This window comes from Peromyscus eremicus, chromosome 15 (genome assembly GCF_949786415.1).
Source record: "Peromyscus eremicus chromosome 15, PerEre_H2_v1, whole genome shotgun sequence".
NCBI lineage: Eukaryota > Metazoa > Chordata > Mammalia > Rodentia > Cricetidae > Peromyscus > Peromyscus eremicus.
In genome coordinates this window covers 86,178,530-86,196,425 of record NC_081431.1, presented here as the reverse complement: position 1 = coordinate 86,196,425, position 17,896 = coordinate 86,178,530, and the positions used below count along the sequence as shown (strand labels likewise).

Below are 17,896 nucleotides of genomic sequence, written 5' to 3'. Positions count from 1 at the left end.
GACATACGAGTTCATGAAGATCGTGTTACTGCAATGCTTCAAAATGCATAAGGATAGGCAGAGGTAACAATGGACAAGGGAGACAAGATTAGAAATAAGGACCTTAACCTTCTATTAAAATGGGAAATGTTACCATCTCCTCAACTTGCAATGGCACACATAGGGAAATGTGCTAACTGTAATACAGACTTGTCCCAAAATGCACTATTACTTATTTTTTCTTAAAATTAATTTCTAATACTTAAAATTCAATAGCTCAGAAAATGAAGAAGTAACCCCCTCTCCTATGTTTACATACACTCATACATAGGGACTGCAGCTCAAAACAACTGTATTTTAGTTTTTACAAGACTCTGAAAACCTAAACTCTTAACAAGTGAGCTCTATATACACACTACACGCGCCTTACTGCTAGATGTGAGGCCAAAATTAATATGATGTGCAACTTCCATGGAGCTTCCCAGATACCCCTGTAGTTTAAAGTACGCACTTCTGCATAGCTCCGACAGCTGCTGGGACCTCTCGAAGAGCATTGCAAGACACATTCAGCTCTGTTAGGGTTGGAATGCTGCAGACTGCTGATGGAAAGGCTCCTAGGTGGTTATTGGAAAGGTTAAGGCTCTTCAACTTGGTGAACCTATCACAATAAAACAAAGAAGAAACAAATGTCACACATGCATGGTACAGCCTGGAGGATAATCCTGCTCTACTCCCTGATCTGACTCAGGTAGAACTCCAGCCCTTAGAGGATTAGGGAGGAGCAAAGCCAGAGAGGGATCTGACTCCAAGGCTTACCTAAAATGTAAACATAGTCAAGAAGATTTGTTGCTGTAAAATCAGGTTGACTGAGGAATAAGTTCTACTAGAACAACTCTTTAAACTCTATTGTTCTTACACAATTAACAGTCAAGTAAATGTCCTGTGAGGTAACCAGAGCAAGCAAACGAGGAAACAGAGCTCTCTGTCATTTCAGACAAGTCCAAAATTTGTTCTTAACTCCAACCCCAAGCCAGTACAACAAACAATCAAAGCCAGTTTCCTAGATGTTGTATTTTAACATCGGCAAGAAGGAGTCACATCATATGACAGGGCCCACATGGGAGGTTTATTGAGGGAAGAGAAGGGGCAGAGAAGGAAGCAGAAAGGTTCCTGGGGACTAGAGCTAAGGAAGAGAAAGACAAAGAGATGGGAAGTGGGCAAGGCCCACCTTTTATAAGAGAGGACCCTAAGGGCAGGCCAATTCAGATGTCTAAATGCTAACACTAGATGCCTAAGGCTCTGGGGTGTCAGATTCAGAAACCAGTTACCACCATCCCCATCTCCACACAGCACTTGCTGCTGCTGCCGCCCACACAACCTTCTCCAAGACCTCCCTTCATCTCGATGACATTTTCTTCAGAGCCCCTTCCTGACTCTCCTTAATAGTCTGCCTTCCTATGACCTCTTCCCCTCGGCTCTCCTGCCCTCTTCAGACTGGCATCCACAGCCAGTGTGTTCTGTGTCTTCTTCTTTCTCTAAAAGCATCTGCCTGGGAAATCTCACTGCTACCTCAACAGCTTGCTCAATCCAATCACAAACTGTCTCTGCTCTGAGCTACCTACCTCTTCCATCGAAAACTAAACTTATCAAATCTTTATCCCACCCCAATATATCTTTTTGCCTGTTCTATTTCTGGTAATGTCCTTTAATTTTCTCAGTTGTCCAAGTAACTGAAGGAGCTGTCTTTAGTTTTTACCTCTCTGTGTATTCATATTTACACTCTGGACATCACTTCTCTATATGAGAAGAGAATTAGTTAATTCTTTCAGGAACTGCCCACAGCCTAAGACTCTGGCAGTTTACATTCTGCCAGGAACAGACATATGATTATATTACCTACTTACTGAAATTTATGATAACAATAAAGATGTAGTCCAAAAGAAATGTAAAGTTTTATTCAACATAGAAAACTGATAACACACCTACTGAACAAGGCCAAAGTGTTACCACGGTTTTTAAATAACAGCTATCTTACTGGATGCATGAATATAGATCTAGTCCTAAGATAAATTGAAAAAAGGCAAATAATTATTGTTTAACTGAATTGCCATTTTAAGTTGTTTTTAATAATGTACTTTGATCCATTAGAATTTCAAAGAGACTGTTGATTCTCTATCTACTTACCTACAGTTTCTCAAATACAAGAAGAGCTGACAGGCTCTGGTATTCTCAGTGCAGTGGTTGGCAAAGGATGCCTGGCGGACCTCCAGAGGGGGTTCTCATTAAATCCCAAGGTCAAAACTACTTTTACAATACAAGGATTCCAACTTGCTTTGTGCTACTCTTGCTCTCTTTCAGGAACTGAGCAGACTTTTCACACTGCACAATCCTTGTGAAAGCACATCTGACTGACTGCAGCCCAGAGAATGCAGACAGAAAGCCACAGATTCACAAGAAGAGAAAACAGTGACATCCATTTTGATATTTGTATTATGTAAAATGGTTTTCATTTCCTTGACCCTGTCACCTGTGGCGGAAGAGGGAGCTGACCCTCCCCTTTTCCAGCTGCAGCACTCGGGGAAAGTGGACCCTGCACTTGGACAGCACAGTAGGGCTGACCTTGTTGGCGGAGGTGTGGGTGAGCCAGCTGTGATGTTGTGAGCAAGGGAGACCTGTCCCCATTCCTCATCTGTCATGTGGCAGCATGGGGGGAGAGTGAGGCCTTAACCCACCCCCCAAACACACCTCCGCCCCTGCCACTCATAAATGCCTGAGGCAGGTGGAAGAGCTGGCCCTGAGGTTGTAAGAACTCCCTGCCCCTCACCAGTTACAGCACTTGTGAGATCGGCCCCTACACCCCATCTGGGCAACACAGTAGCTCTGGCCCTGAAGGTATGGGAGAACTCACCCTTAGGATTCAAAGCAGAAGAACTGGCCCTGCCCCTTGCTCATCGCTGCAAGGGGTGAGCTAGCCAGGGCAATGCTGGAGAGTTCACCCTGGTGGTGAGGACAGGGAGAGCTGGCAGGCTGACAAAACCTGCAACTACCCAGGCCCAAAACCAGGGTAATGTTTTGGCCCAACCCAACATCCACCCCATCTGTGATCTGCTGGAGCATGGGGTGGGGATAGGGGGAATTGGTCCTGCAGATCCAGGGCTGCAGGACCTCCACTACACAGGGCAGCAATGGGATGTCCAGGAAGAGTCCCAGTGAGGGATCAGTGCTGGTAGTGTAGCAGAGACCAGGGGCCTCAAACCAGGCCAATGATTCCTTGAGGTGAACATCTGCATATAAAAATGTGTGGATAAAGAGGGCAACTGCGTGACTCACTGTATCACACTACAGCTTCCATGACGAGATTTTCCCCTTCTTCCTTTTTTTCCCCATTTTTCTTTTACATTTTATTGGGGGGGGGAGATGGGTGGGATCAGGACACATGGTATAAAAGCACAAAGAATAAATATAAAGAAAGTTGAAAAAATGGTTTTCATTTAAAAATATCAGTATTATTTAAACATCTTATCTTGGTTTTTATATATAAATCTGTTTAAATTTCTAATTAAGTAAAATATCAGCATATAGAGTTCATATAAAGGAAGGCTACTGATGTTTTTCAGTTTTCCAGAAGGCAAAGGAGCCCTGGAATAGGGTTGCCAGATAAACTACAGAACACCATTTAATATGACTTACAGACAATGATTTTTTTCTCATTAAGTACATCCCAAATATTGCATGAGAGATACTCATGCTTAAAAAAACAATCATCTGTAACTCTAATTTACCTGGTACTTGCTCCTCCCTTCCTCCCCTCAAATATCGAAACTTTCCCTCCTCGATGTTGCAGACGAAACCAGTGTTCCCATTCAAGTAAAACCACGGCCCTCTTTCTAGATGCTTTTCCACACTTGGTAAGAACAGGGTACAGCTTGAAGTTCTGCACACTCTTCAACTGAGAATTAAAAAAGACCTTCTGGGACAGAAACTGTTCTACTAGACATAGATTCCCAGAAAGTGGAGATCAAGGATTTCACAGTCAGCAAGTGTTCAGGAGGAGAACCAGGCCCGGCTTTTGGAGAAGACAAGAATGCAGCAAGGCAAGGAAAACTCACCTATGGAAAGGAATATACTCAAACTCTATCACTGGAAATAAACAAGAGTGGGAAAAGTCAAACCAGCCGACATGCTCAAATGGAAAGGAGGCTCTTAACAAGTGCCCCTCGTTTATTTTGTATTAGAGACTGCTATCTATAAATATAAAGAAAAGGAAGTGCAATTCTTCTCTGAATCAACTCAATGACAGAGGACTTAGGCAACAACAATGGTCCTTATGCCTGGGGCAAGCATCCTCTAAGGAACTCCCAACAAGGCCACACCTCCTAACAGTGCCACTCCCTATGGGATAGTGCAACTTCCTAAGGGCCAAGCACCCAAATACAGGAGTCTATGGGGCCATACCTATTCAAACCACCACAGGTATACTGGATTAAACAAAATATATCACTAAAATTATTTCACCTGTTTCATCTATGCTTCTCATAATGCAGGTAGCAATGAGTTTAAGGTTATTTAATGTGGAGAAATCTTTTCCATATTAGGAATAAAAGGCAATATCCCACCCAATGTTCTATTTCCAGAGCTTGTGAGGGTCTCTGCCCTGGTCCTACCCTCTCTCCTACATGTGCACACACAGGCTCACAGGACACAGAGCTGGAAGACCTGGGCTGCAGTTCATAGAAGGGAAGAAATGAACTAGAGATGAGACAGGTGCAGGCTGCTGCTACCCAGTCCTGGAGCCCAGGGTGTGTGCATATCTAATCTGAATCTATGCTTACAGGACACTGTACACCTGACATTACAGAAAGAACAAGTTCACAGTTTCATAGCTTGACTATAATGTGAACATTCAAATACATGGCATATGGGCCTCAACTTACATTCTTTTTTTGTTTTTGGTTTCGAGACAGGATTTCTCCATGTAGTCTGGGTGCCTGTCCTGGATCTCGCTCTGTAAACCAGACTAGCCTTGAACTCACAGAGATCCACCTGGCTCTGCCTCCCCAGTGCTGGGATTAAAGGCTTGTGCTGCCCAGCTCTCCACTTACATTCTTATCTAGAGCTGTGAACTATGAGAGCTGACTCTGATTGACAAGTACTCTCACAAGTCCCTTCTGGACACATCTCACACACCCTGGCTCATCCCTCAACAGCCAATGCTCAAAACTTTCCCAAGGGGAAAAACAAGCAGCACAGTGAGAGTAAAGATTAGTTCCAAAAACCCAAGGTCCTGTCCAAAACGCACCAACAATGTATTTCTTTTGTCTCAGCAACTCTAACCCTCAGCTTTCCTGGAGTCAGTTTTCTGTATATGCAGAAACAGTTTACAGCATTGCAGTTTCAAAACTCCTGTTAGAAGGAGACCGCGGGATGTCCACACAGAACGCACCTCCCTCTGGTATTTCAATGGTGATAAAAAGTAGAGACAACGAGCATGCCCTGGGAGACAGGGATCAAAATGACCAGCTAACTTTTCATCATTTTGCTCACTTAAAAGGAGAGACAGCCAGGGTACCAGCACAGGGAAAGACTGGAAACCACACATCCTATAACAAAACACACTATAAAGTGTTAATTGCAAGACGCTGGAGAGATGTCTTAGTGGTTAGGAGCACTACTCCTGTAGAGGACTGCAGTGTGTTTCCAACACCCACCCTAGGCAGCTTCCGACCTTCTCCACACTGCAGGACTCCACAACCCTCTTCATTTCCTAACAGGCATACATACATACACACACACACACACACACACACACACACACACACACACACACAAAATGACTCTTAAAAAAAAAAATGACTTTCAGCTCAAAATGCCAGATAACAATGTGTATACAAAACCAGTTCTATAATAAAACTAGCTGGATTGTAAAAAAAAAAAAAAAGCTGAACATGAGCATTCAGCAAAATAGTTTAAAAAAAAACTTATTTTAAACTAGCATTTCAATTCTATTGTATTTACTCAGGCTACAGATTTCTCCTTATACCTGTCCAACATACATAAGAAGAGAATCAAAGCATTACAGAGTTTAGATTAGTAAAAAAAATAAATATTTTAATGATGATTGTAACAATTATTGTATAATAATAGGGGAAGGCTGATGGTTTAAAAGCTAAAAATTCAAGGAAAAAACATAGGTTAAAAAAATCTTATTGCACTTATTACAGTGAGAGAACATGTGTATCTGCGGTGGTCTAAATAAGAGTGGCTTGTGTATTGAGATCCTTGGTCTCAGCTGGCAGAACTGTTTGGAAAGACTGGAGGGTATGGCTGTGCTAACGGAAGTGTATTCAAACTGGAGGTTTGAAGTTTCAAAAGACTCACACCATCCTCAGTGTCCCTCTCTACCTAGTGACTGTATCTCAAGAAGTGAGCTCTCAGCTACTGCTCCAGCACCATGCCTACCTCCTGCTGCCCTGCTCCCCACCATGATGGTCATGAGCCCCAAATTAAGCACCTTCTTCTATAAGTTGCTTTTGTTATGTGTTTTACCACAGAAATAGAAAAGTAACCAAGATAGTTATTTTATACACACACATACACCTCGCAGCACATACAGTCTCAAAGATAAAGATTGTTAATTAAGTGTATGCTGTGGTGTAAACATCTAACCTCTCGAAGCCCTAAATCCTTATACTGAAACTTAACCAATGTAAGAGCTCTACCCATATAAACAGGATTAATGTCATTATATATTAATGTCTCACCACGTGAGAATTCAGGGAGAAAGTACCCATTTAAAGTAAGTCCCCAATAAATACCAAACCTACTGGTACACTGGTTTTAGGCATTCCAGTATCTACTGAATTATGAACAATAAATTCATGCGGCCTGTCAATTACTCACTGTAAAGTATACTAGTACAATTAGAACAGACTAAGTGGGCATTGTCCTAATTTCAGGTAGTTTTTTAAAAAATCAAGACTAGAGGAAGACTCTGAAGTTATCTTACCTCTCAAGTGTAGCATGAATCTTTAAAGTTCTTATTAATAAAATAAAACCTGAGGCCAGTTATTGGGGTGAACGCTGGAAGATCAGAGAAGCAGAACAAGCCACAGCTACCTCACTCAAGCTCACAGATAAAATGCTATGAGAAAGCTGTGTGAATCCTGGATACAGCCTTAACTCTACCACCTTTCAACACATCCCTGTTAAGAATTTAATAGAGATGGGCGGTGGCATACACCTTTAATCCCAGCACTTAGGAGGCAGAGGCAAGTGGATCTCCGTGAGTAGGAGGCCAGAGTCTGGTCTACAGAGTGAGTTCCAGGATATTCTCCAAAGCTACATAGAGAAACCCTGTCTCAAAAACCAAAAGCAAAACAAAACAAAAAGTTGAACAGAATTCTATCAGTATATATTATAAAAGCTAACAGTCACAACTCTTAGCTATGGGTCAAATAATGTATTGTAGAAAAACTGCTATCAAGAGTGGCAACATTAGCAATGGGAATGCTTTTTCAAATACCCTATATTTTATATAGAAAACAATTTCAGAATAATGTTCCCAAACGACCAAAAAACATGAAGACCAACTTCACTTTCCAAAGCAAGCAGTCTACTCCAGAAAAAGAAAAGTTGCTCCTGTCCACTGGTCTACAGAGAACCTAATAAAGACAGAGAACCTAGTAGAGAATAATCTTAACCATTAAAATGGCAATGTATGATGCTGTGTTACAGTACTACATTGAGCAGACAACAATGGCACTGTAAGAGCTTACACTGTGTGACTTACTTAAAACTCCAAGGCACATTTTTTGCTTCTCAGTACTGGCTCAGGAGAGTACAGGTACTAAACAGACTCCAAAATTTTCAGAGATAAGATTAGTAGCTATCGTTTGTTAAAAGCAACCCTTGATATCTCCTTCAAACTAGGTACCATAAAAGCCCCATGTATAACAAAGTACGATTACTTGTTAGGAATGGGGCCTCAAGTGACAGGTGCAAAGTGGGGTCAGGGACACGTTAGTGGAATACACTACTGGTCAGGTGTGGGAGCCCACAAAGATTCCAACTTGTGGTTTGTTTCCATTTTGACTCAAGGTCAGAGAGTCAGTTAATATTGCTCTCCAAAGGCTGCATAGTAGGATGTTTTGGCCAAAGGCAAGGTTATCAGGTGTCTTACACTTCAAGGCCAATTACAAGAAGGTGTGGTTACCAGATGTTTAGAGAATTAAGAAAGGATCTACAGTTGTTTGTACTTTGTACTTTGATCTTGAAAGGGGCTCTTGCCTCTCCCCTTGCTGATGTCTCTTCTTTTTCTTGGTATATGTCTATATTTCTTCCTATTATTTCTCAATTCCTCACTCCTCCATTCAAGATCCCTTCAACAGGTCAGGCCTGGACAGTCAGGTTGATGGCAGTTCCTTATTTGCATCCCTTACTCTATTTACATCCTAATAGCACTGAAACTGAAAAGGAAATGTCCAAAGTGCTAAAACATGTAATGGTGTTGTCTATTGGTTCATGTCACTAAGTCCTTACCTGTTCCTTTTCACAGTTTCACAGACACAACTAAAAAGCCACAAAGAGAAAAAGCTGCCCTCAAAACTGCTGTTGAGGAAACAGAGCAATCATTACTTTTGTCTCTTCCCCTTAAACCAAGGCAACAACACACCATGCAAATGTGTTACTGTGTGTGCTGTCTAGTTTTATGTCAACTTGACACAAGCTAGAGTCATCAGAGGGGAGAGAGCCTCAACTGAGAAAATGCCTCCATAAAATTTGGCTATAGGCAAGCTTGTAGGACATTTTGTTAATGAGTCATGGATTGGGGAGGGACCAGCTAACAGAGCTAGTAGTCCTGGGTTCTGCTCCATGGAGAGCAAGCCAAAAAGCTACACTCCTCCATGGCCTCTGTCTCAGCTCCTGTCTCCAGGTTCCTGTCCGGTTTGAGTTCTTGTCCTGACTTCCCTCAGTGATGACCAGTGATGTGGAAGTGTAAGCCAAATAAACTCTTTTCTCTCCAGCTTGCTTTTGGTCAAGGTATTTTGTCACAGCAACAGTAACCTTAACTAAAGACACTGACTATACTTAGTTTTAAAGAAGTTTTTTTAAACTAAATTTTGAGGTATAATCTTTGTGATTACTCCCTTAAGCTAAAGGTATTTAAATCTACAAAAGAGAAGAGGTAGTTAGTTAGCTTCTTAAACTGATCAGAAAAGTAAAACACACCAATGTTTTTACTGTTATTTATCAGCTGTAAGAGCTTGTAAAACAGGGCAACCAGAGCTGCAAGTTTATTTCATTCTGGCTTCCAAAGAACTACTTAGGAGCAAATATGTTCCATAGTAAATGAAGTGGAACCATTTTTATCCAAGGGCTGGAAGGGAAAAAAGCAAGTGTTCTAGAGCGTCAAAGTTGACAGACCTGAATAAATACAAAAATAAAACAAACTCCTGCCAATCTTCATGAGCTTTTTCCTTCTGGGCTTATTTATCATGGTTATAAAACATGCTTGATTTTCTAGTTTCTTAGAATTTATTCAATCTATCTATACTCAATAACATAGTCAAAGTTCTTTTTGTACATTACACAAATGGCTATATGTATTTGTACATGTTTAAGAGATAAAACCAAATAGTATGATGATTATTTCAGACGTGATATTAATTAGTCTTTGTTACATGTAAGTTTATATATTTTTCGTCCAAGAATCAAGTACATTTATGATAGAAGTGGCTAGATTTTGTTTTGGTAAGGGCTTAGTACTAGAGATTGAACCCAAGGACTCACTCATGTCAGGTACAAGCTCTCAAGTGAGCTGTGCCATTTGTCCTAGTAGTCCTATTTTTAATCATATCCCTAAGTACTCAAAGTGAGCATGACAGTGATACTCAATGAATCAGAGAAAAATCAATACTATTTTCTTGAACCATTTTTTCCATCATTATTATTATGATTATACTATTCGGGTAAAATCCACATGTTAAACAAGTGCTATACTAGTGAGCTTTATCCCTTGTCATTTTCTTTCATCATTGTCCAACATCACTGAGTGAAGTTGAAAACAGTTCTATAGGTGAAAGGATTTCCATTTCAGAGCAGCAGCTCTTGTTTTAAGGTGTGGTTTCCATAGTGTGGAACATATTTATAAACTGAAAATTTGGCTTCAATGTTAAGTCATGAAGGAACTATGTGAAGACTAGCTGTGAACTTAGCTGGGGGCTTAGTCCTCACTCTGCACCAGTTCTGAAAGGCCTTAAGGGCTCAGGTGGCCTCAGTGGAGAGCTGCCAGGCGGCCAGAACTGAGAACACTCACTGACAGTGCTTCCACCAGAAGGTTGCTTTGATTTGATAACTAAATGCTCACTTTAGCACAGCAAACTTTAGAAGCACATAAAGAACAAGTTAGGAGCTTATCCTACTCTTTCCAATTCCATCGTCGCCTGGGAGTTTAGTTTACATCCACACCCGGTGTACTGATGATTTCAATTTTATTGCTGGGGCTGTGCTTTAGCCGTAATTCTGAAATCTAAAAGATCCTGAAGGAAAAAAAAAAATTGAAAGCTCTGGCATTGACTCAGTTGGTACCAAAGATGACCTACTGACATGAATATTCATTTGTTCTCCAGAAAGCAAAAGGCGCCAGTCTGTCTCCAAGCCCACCCTGTGGATGGTGTTGTATAAGCTACACTATGTGAGCTGTATTTTTATACAATCTGAAAAATCTCTAGATTCCAAAACACAAATGGGCTCTAAAGTTTTGAAAGGGGACTGTAAATTTGTATTTCTAAAAGTATAACTGATGGAATGAAGAATATGTATCATTTACATTTCAATACATGGTGCAAACTCATTCTTCCTATCAGCCATTAAGAGTTCCTCTACTCATATCCGGTGTTCAAGTTTCTTGCTTGTTTCTAATACAACAGACCAGAGATGAGAGTCGATTTCATCTGTACTTCTCAGAGAAGCTCAACTTTTTACAAAGGGGATTGATAGTCACAGAATGTCTCCCAAAGATACACCCATCATGTGCCCACTTTTCTACTGGGCTTTAAAAAGTCTGAGGAGCTCTCTGTGCATGGTCTGCATATGGTATGTTATAAACATCCCTCCTTACAGTTTTCATGCGGTTAACCAGGGTGCCTTTTGCTGCACATTCATTTTTAATTCATTTTGGCTCAAATTTGTTATTCTTCCCTTTATGGAGTCTAGGGTTTTGTTGTGTGTTTTTTTTTTCCCCCATTAAGAAGGTTTTTATACTTCATCCCAGAGTGATATAGCCACTTAGAATTTCTTTTAATATTTACACACTTTCAGTAATTTCCATCTTTATCTTAATTCTGTACCACATTTACTATTTCTTTATTGCTAATGTTTAGTTTATATACTGAATTATGGCATTTTCATACACAGTGTATATTGCACTTTTCAATTTGCCCTGTCCCCTGCTGGCTCCCTTCCTCTCCCAATGGTCCCCTTTCTGCTCTCATGACATCTGTTGTAGACTGGTAGGAACAGTCTATTTTCTTTTTAGTAGCTAATTACATAAAAATCATTTACTATATATATGTATCATTTTTCTCTGATGCTTATTTTAAAAATTTATACACTGGGAGAGAATAAGAGAAACATGTCATGATGTGCACATGGTAGAGGCTCACGCTCCTGGATGCAGCGGGGATTAATAGGAGATACCTTCTGCCCTGTGGTCTTCTTTGGGCTGTCTGTGATTGTGGGGACATGAAAATTCCTTGGCTCCCAAGGCCAGCCTCAGCATCACTAGGAACAGCTCCTCCTCGGAAGGCATGACTTGTCTTTTGGCATGCACACTGCCGTCACACCCCAAAGCTACTGTCATGTGACTGAACTTTCATCTCTTCTCATTTTCTTGGTACATGTCAGCCCTTTACAGCTTCTGACATGGACCCACATGAATTTATATATGCCCTTCTGCCCCGAGAGCTGAGCAGTCCACCAGCCTCTCAGGCCAGGGAGCACCGCCTGCCTTCGGGGCTCAGAAGTACTCAGACGCAAATACGGTGAACAACCAACTTCTTGACACTCAAGTTAAAATAAACAGAAACCACCCTCTCTGAACTCTCAACACCATAAACAACTCTTGGAGCCAGCAAAATAAACATGACACCTTTTCATGTGACTAGATAACAAAAATAAATATATGAATATTTCAATTGGCTTGAAAATTAAATCTACTGCTACAAAAAGATTTGCTCAAAACCTAAGCAAAAGAATTGCAGCAGATGTTAAAACCCAGAATAAGATACCATAGCTAAAGTAAGAGTACATGCGCTGCACCTACAAGTCAGGCCAATCCCCAGACCAAGCAGCTTCCAAACATCAATTTTCTGAAGTAACAAAAGAAAGGAAAAGAACTCTTGATGTTAGCAATAATTACAATCGACATACTACTGTAATGGCAAATTAAAGCATTCCCTAAATGACAAATTTATATTTTAATCCTTCTTTAATACTATTCAAATAAGAGAGCACTTACTGATCAGATCCTACACTAGGTTAACCCTATATATACAAGGTGAACAAGAGAGCTCAAAAGACAATGACAATGGGTTCATAGGAGCAAGTTTCTAGGAGTCCAGTGAGTTGGTTATATAGAAAACCACTGCAGGGCTGGGAAAATGACTTAGAGGGTAAGGGGCTTGCTGTCCAAGCCTGGAGACTCAGTTCGATCCCTGGAGTCCATGTAAAGGTGAAAGGAAGGCACCCACTCTGCAGTTTCCCCTGACATCTACATGTGACCCATAACACACTCTCCTTAAGAATAATAAATTTAATAAAAACAACTCTAAAGTGGTTTTTTTCACAAGATAGTCATGTGAAAAAAGCAGTCAGTAGATTTTTAAGTATGTCATCTAAGAATCAAAAGAGAATCAAGAAGTATGTTGTCATGTTATGCTTTAAAATCTCTTAGGAGTTTGCTTCTTTATTTGTCCATGGCTACATTCGTTCTTTTTTTAATCAACAGATCTGCCCAACAATAGAAAATTTCATTGCCAACACTATTCAGAAGAGGTTCGCATCGACTACTACACAAGTGAGCCAAGTAACAATGTTAGAAGATTTCTGTACAAGACAGAAAACAGACCACCATTTCCCTTCTCAACACAGAGGTGAGTGTGCTTGGTTAAAAGCTCAGCTGACTCATGCAAGAATATATAAGGAAAGCCAGAGACTGTCTACATCAAAGCATCACATCCCCAAAGGAATGAGAGCATGAGCAAAAGCCACAGAGCACAGCTAAGTCACGGACATGTGCTGGGAGAGATGAGAGGTGGAAGCGCCACAGCACAGCCAGACTAAGCACACCTCACAGGGAAAAAGAAAACTACAACGTCCCAAGGTCACCAAGGAAAGCCACCAAGTGCTTCTGGCACCAAAGCATCGTTCACTGAACATTCACCGAGTTCTCACTGCTGATCTGGAGCACACAGAGAGAAAGGAGACATGGATGTTACTCACCAGGAACTTGGAACGTTTGAGGAAAGAGCTTCAGTCATGTGAAGTAGTTCTCGAAAGTGGGAACTTACCAAAGAGAGTATTCTGAGTGTTCACAGAGGGGATCTCACTGAAGGATATGACAGGCAGAAGATGACCGAAGAGAGAACATTTAAAGAGAACAGCATCATACAGACTCCTGGCTCCATGACTGGAGGGTCTGACTGAAGCCTGAGATAATGTGAGCCTAGTGTTGGTGCTGCATGAACCTTGTTTTGGGAAACACTGATTTAGAGAGCATAAGCTACAGGCTATACTTGGGAAATACTAAGCAGAGCAAATTCAAACAGAAAAGGAATACCTGTGGTGGTAAAGGCTGGTTAATGCCTAACCACAGAGCATCTCAGCAGAGACACACCAGAAAAACTTCAAACTAAATGAAACAAAACACCCCAGGATGCAGGATTTGCATTTATCACAAAAATAACACCTCCCCTTCCTGTCATCCCTCCCATGGTTGGGGTGGTTCAAATTCAGGGGATAACCAAACCTAGGCTTTCTCCAAGTTGTTTTGTTTACCTATTGTTCATTATAAAGTCTAAACCACCACCAGAAAAAGATGGCTGTGTTCTGACTTTTATGAAGGCCACTGCCAATAACCTGCTGGCACAATGCCATTGTCCACACCTCCCATTCCCATCTGAACGGCATATGGCAAACAACATCAAAATTAGTCACTTAGGACAAAAACAAACTCTCTTGGGACTTTAGCTTACAAAAGTTATACAAGTATTGTATGAACATTGGGAATTAAATGTGCGTGTCTGTCATGAGAAGGGCAGACAAAGACACTTTCTGCTCTAGCAGTGTGCCTACACTAGCCACGAAAGACACATCTCATAAGCCATCAGTAACGATGCTAAGGATGTCCTCAATTCCAAAGTCACAAAGGCATTCACCCACTGCCATAAAGCAGAGCATCCGAGGGCCTGATGTAACACTCATCCTTATCCCTCAGGGGACACAGAGTGAGCAGCTACTTTTACTCAGAACAGCAAACACTTACAAATACTATGTGTAGCACTGGACTCTTAAAATTAGATTAAGGCTGGGAGAATACAGCAAAGAGATTAATTAAAAGAACAGAAAAATGGAGTTGGGCAGAATAAAATAGCTGAATTATGATCTACCAAAGGCTTTGAAAGTCATTATACTTCCCACACATTTATCTGTAAGTGGGATAAAAGTTAAAGAGCATCTTAGAAGACCCCAGAAAGCCAAAAGTTTGACAAAGTTAACAGAGCCTGGGTGATAGAAATCTTTTGTTTTCTTTTGAGTTACTTTTTAGAAAGTGCTGTCTGAGAAAAAGAGAAAACAGGGCCATGACTGCCAGAGCTGAGGAGGCAGAGAAAGCGGAAGGAAGACGGAGCTCGCACAACCCAGAGCCCTACGCCATCTCAAGGCTTTCCTTTGATCCAGAGCTCAGGCAGGAAAACAGGCAGCCTATGAAATGAAAAGTGTCCCACGAGGATCCAAACTCCATCTGCAAAGCCCAGCTGTGTAAGAACTTGCAGTGTGGGTAATAGCAAACTGGAAAGGGGGCATTCCATACATTCTATGGAGTTCCTCAATCATCTGGCAAGGTTCAACCCCAGTGCTGGGAATCTCCATTTCTCCAGCAGCACGTGGCACTGGCTGCCTTATTCCTTTACAAGGATGACCCCTCTCTTTAGTGATCACCTCCAACCTTTACAACCTTTCTTCACATAGAAGAGTATGTCCAATGAGGCCAGACTGTCCTGAGTACTCCACTTCAATCTGGTAGGTGAGCAGCAGAACACTAGCATGCCACTTCTTGTTCCAGTTTGCTATGAGCACTATCCCTGCTGAAATGACTTTCCAGAAACTACTGAGAAGATAATTTCTTAAACAAAGCCTGAAAATGTTATGTGGTAAGGATAAATAATTTAATAACTTCCTACCGCTGGAATGTTAAAAGTCCCCCCAAAACAGGAAATAGGGTCATTTGTTTCCCATTCCATGGGCACCAAAAATGTAGAAACTGGAGACTTGTTAAAGAAAGGAACTTGAACTGCAAGCAGAGTTAGCAGTTCCTCCTCATTCCTCCACAGGGTTCACTCTGTCATGTCACACACGCTTGCACATACAACTTCATTGCCTCCCACCACTTTCCCCACTCACTCTCCTGTTCACATCTACTTGGAACGAAATTCATTTCTCCCTTCTAAGTTCCCCAGGTCTTTACTTCACTCCATGGGAAGCAATTTTTACCTTGTTTTAGGTGATACCAGACTTATTTATACCACATCAATTCTAACATAAATACCTAAGGTTCACTAAAATTGATCTTTAGGTACCACTTTATGTTGTGATCAATCAAAAGGAATCTTAAAGGTCCACTGTCCCCTCAAACAGTGCTATAATATATGAATTCCACTGCTCAAGGCATCTTGGAAACCTTCTATTGTCCTTGGTGCTAGGAAACCAACAACTGAATCTCTGTATCTGTTTGCTCCTCCTCCGTTCATCCCTAGGCTAAATATGAAGGGGAATCGGGTGTTATTTAGCGGCGCTCTTACCCTGCGAGGAAATGTCACGAAACACGACAGAATCCACTAACAAGAGTTTTACTGAGATGAAAGAGACAGACAAGTGCTCAGGCCTGTGGAGAGACACGTGTGTGGAGAAAAAGAAGGAGAAAGCCAGGACTATGGCGCCAGCTTATAAAGGCTGGGTGGTGCATGCGTACACAGGTCGATGTGGTTACTCCACGCATGCGCAGATCACATGGTTGCATTGCGCGCTCTTATGCAACCATACAAAACCACAGGGTCCTGGTCACGCAAGACGCCTTGGCCTGGAAATGGCTATTTTGACCCGGAACTGGCTAGGCGGAAGTGTCTAGGTCATCTGGACATGCACAACCGTGGGGGTGTGTGGTGGGTCTATCATCAGGGAATAAAAAGAGCAGAGATACTTCATCCCTATGGTCAAGAAACTTACATAGATGTAAATTTAGAAAACTTCTAATGCTCCCTGTAAGAGGTGCATGTAACAGGAGAGTAAGTGTAAAGAATGCCTACAAACCAAAGGAGGAAACAAGCACACAGAACTGGAAATAACAGACTCTCCAAGATGTCTTTGGAAATATGCTTTGAAAGGCAAATGCAACAGAAGTCAGCCCTGGGCTTGGGAGGTGGTGACGGCAACAGGGCGCATATTCCAATAGGGAGTAGAAGAGAATGTCAAGTATTTTAAAGACTGGTGGTGCATTTTGCTTTGATTTGGGGGGTTGGTTTTTGTTTTTTGCTTTAGAAAAAAAAAACATTATCACACTGCCCATTTAAAACTTATTTTCTCTTTTTCCTATTACCAATTCTTTGATTCAAGTCTCTGTGTGATGTTTCCTGAGTGGTCTCATTGCACCCATTTTTTTTTCCCCCATCAAACCTTCAACCAAAGAGAAATGGCAAATTACCAGTTTCCCTTTCTTCTACAGGTTGCCACAAAGGCCTGTTACACAGAAGCAGAGTACGACAGGCACCGAAGTGGACGACCAACGGCAGTCCCCACCGTTCTCTCACGTGCTCACTCACAGTGGACTTGGTGGTACCTAACAATGGTCATCATTTCTGGGGTAACTGTAAGGATTTGGTCCTTAATTATGTCATCAGCCTTCGACGGCGTCTCAGCCTAAAGCGGGGGGCCCTCTGTGCGCCCTTTCTCCTTTCCACTCCTTCCTCCCGTTGCCCCCCTCCCCCTCCTCTCTCCCAATAAAGCTCTAAAAAGGTAACCATGGCTGTGATTCTTTCAATCAGCACGCTCCTCTGCCTGCGGCAGCCATTTAACCTACATTGGTGCTGTTCAGACTCGGATACACTACCGAGCACCGAGGACCTGCTGTAACCGCTGCCGCCTCTTCCCCCATCCAGCGAGACCGCGGACAGTGAGCGCATGTGCATCCCTCGACGCCTCCGCTGGACCCCCACACCGCTACTGCCATGATTCTTCATCACAGTTAAGTCCGCTGTTCTTGCGGCTGTAGTCTGAGCTATTTTCTTTGCGACGGACACCCCGGGGGTTGTCCTCGGGCTGTACTGGCAACGGCAGGCACATTTTCACTCCTGACGAGGAGGTCAATGCTGTCTCGGGTCTACTGGGTGGACCAACTGCAGTGCAGCCGAGCCCTCACGATCCCTTGACAAAGAGGACTCGTGACCTGAGCTGATTCACGGATCTCTCTCCACTCTTTGGGGACGCCCAAGATTGTAGTCTGATCCCGGTTTGTTATTTAATTTTTTATTTTTCTCTCGGCTACAGCCATGAGTCAAAGGGGCAGATACATTGGCGGATAGGGGCGGGCACCAGTAAACCTGGCCTCATAACAGCATAAACCTGGCCGCATAACAGAGTTGCGGGA

At 42.1% G+C, this 17,896-nt stretch overlaps 1 protein-coding gene across 1 annotated transcript in view; it reads right to left on the bottom strand.

Annotated features, from left to right (window-relative positions):
* Phlpp1 (PH domain and leucine rich repeat protein phosphatase 1) overlaps window positions 1-17,896 on the bottom strand; it is a 207,706-nt gene that overhangs the window by 60,535 nt on the left and 129,275 nt on the right. Inside the window, exon 5 of the mRNA XM_059280129.1 lies at window positions 491-637. Within this exon, the coding sequence (XP_059136112.1) occupies window positions 491-637 (147 nt within the window). The remainder of the gene's footprint in view (window positions 1-490; window positions 638-17,896) is intronic.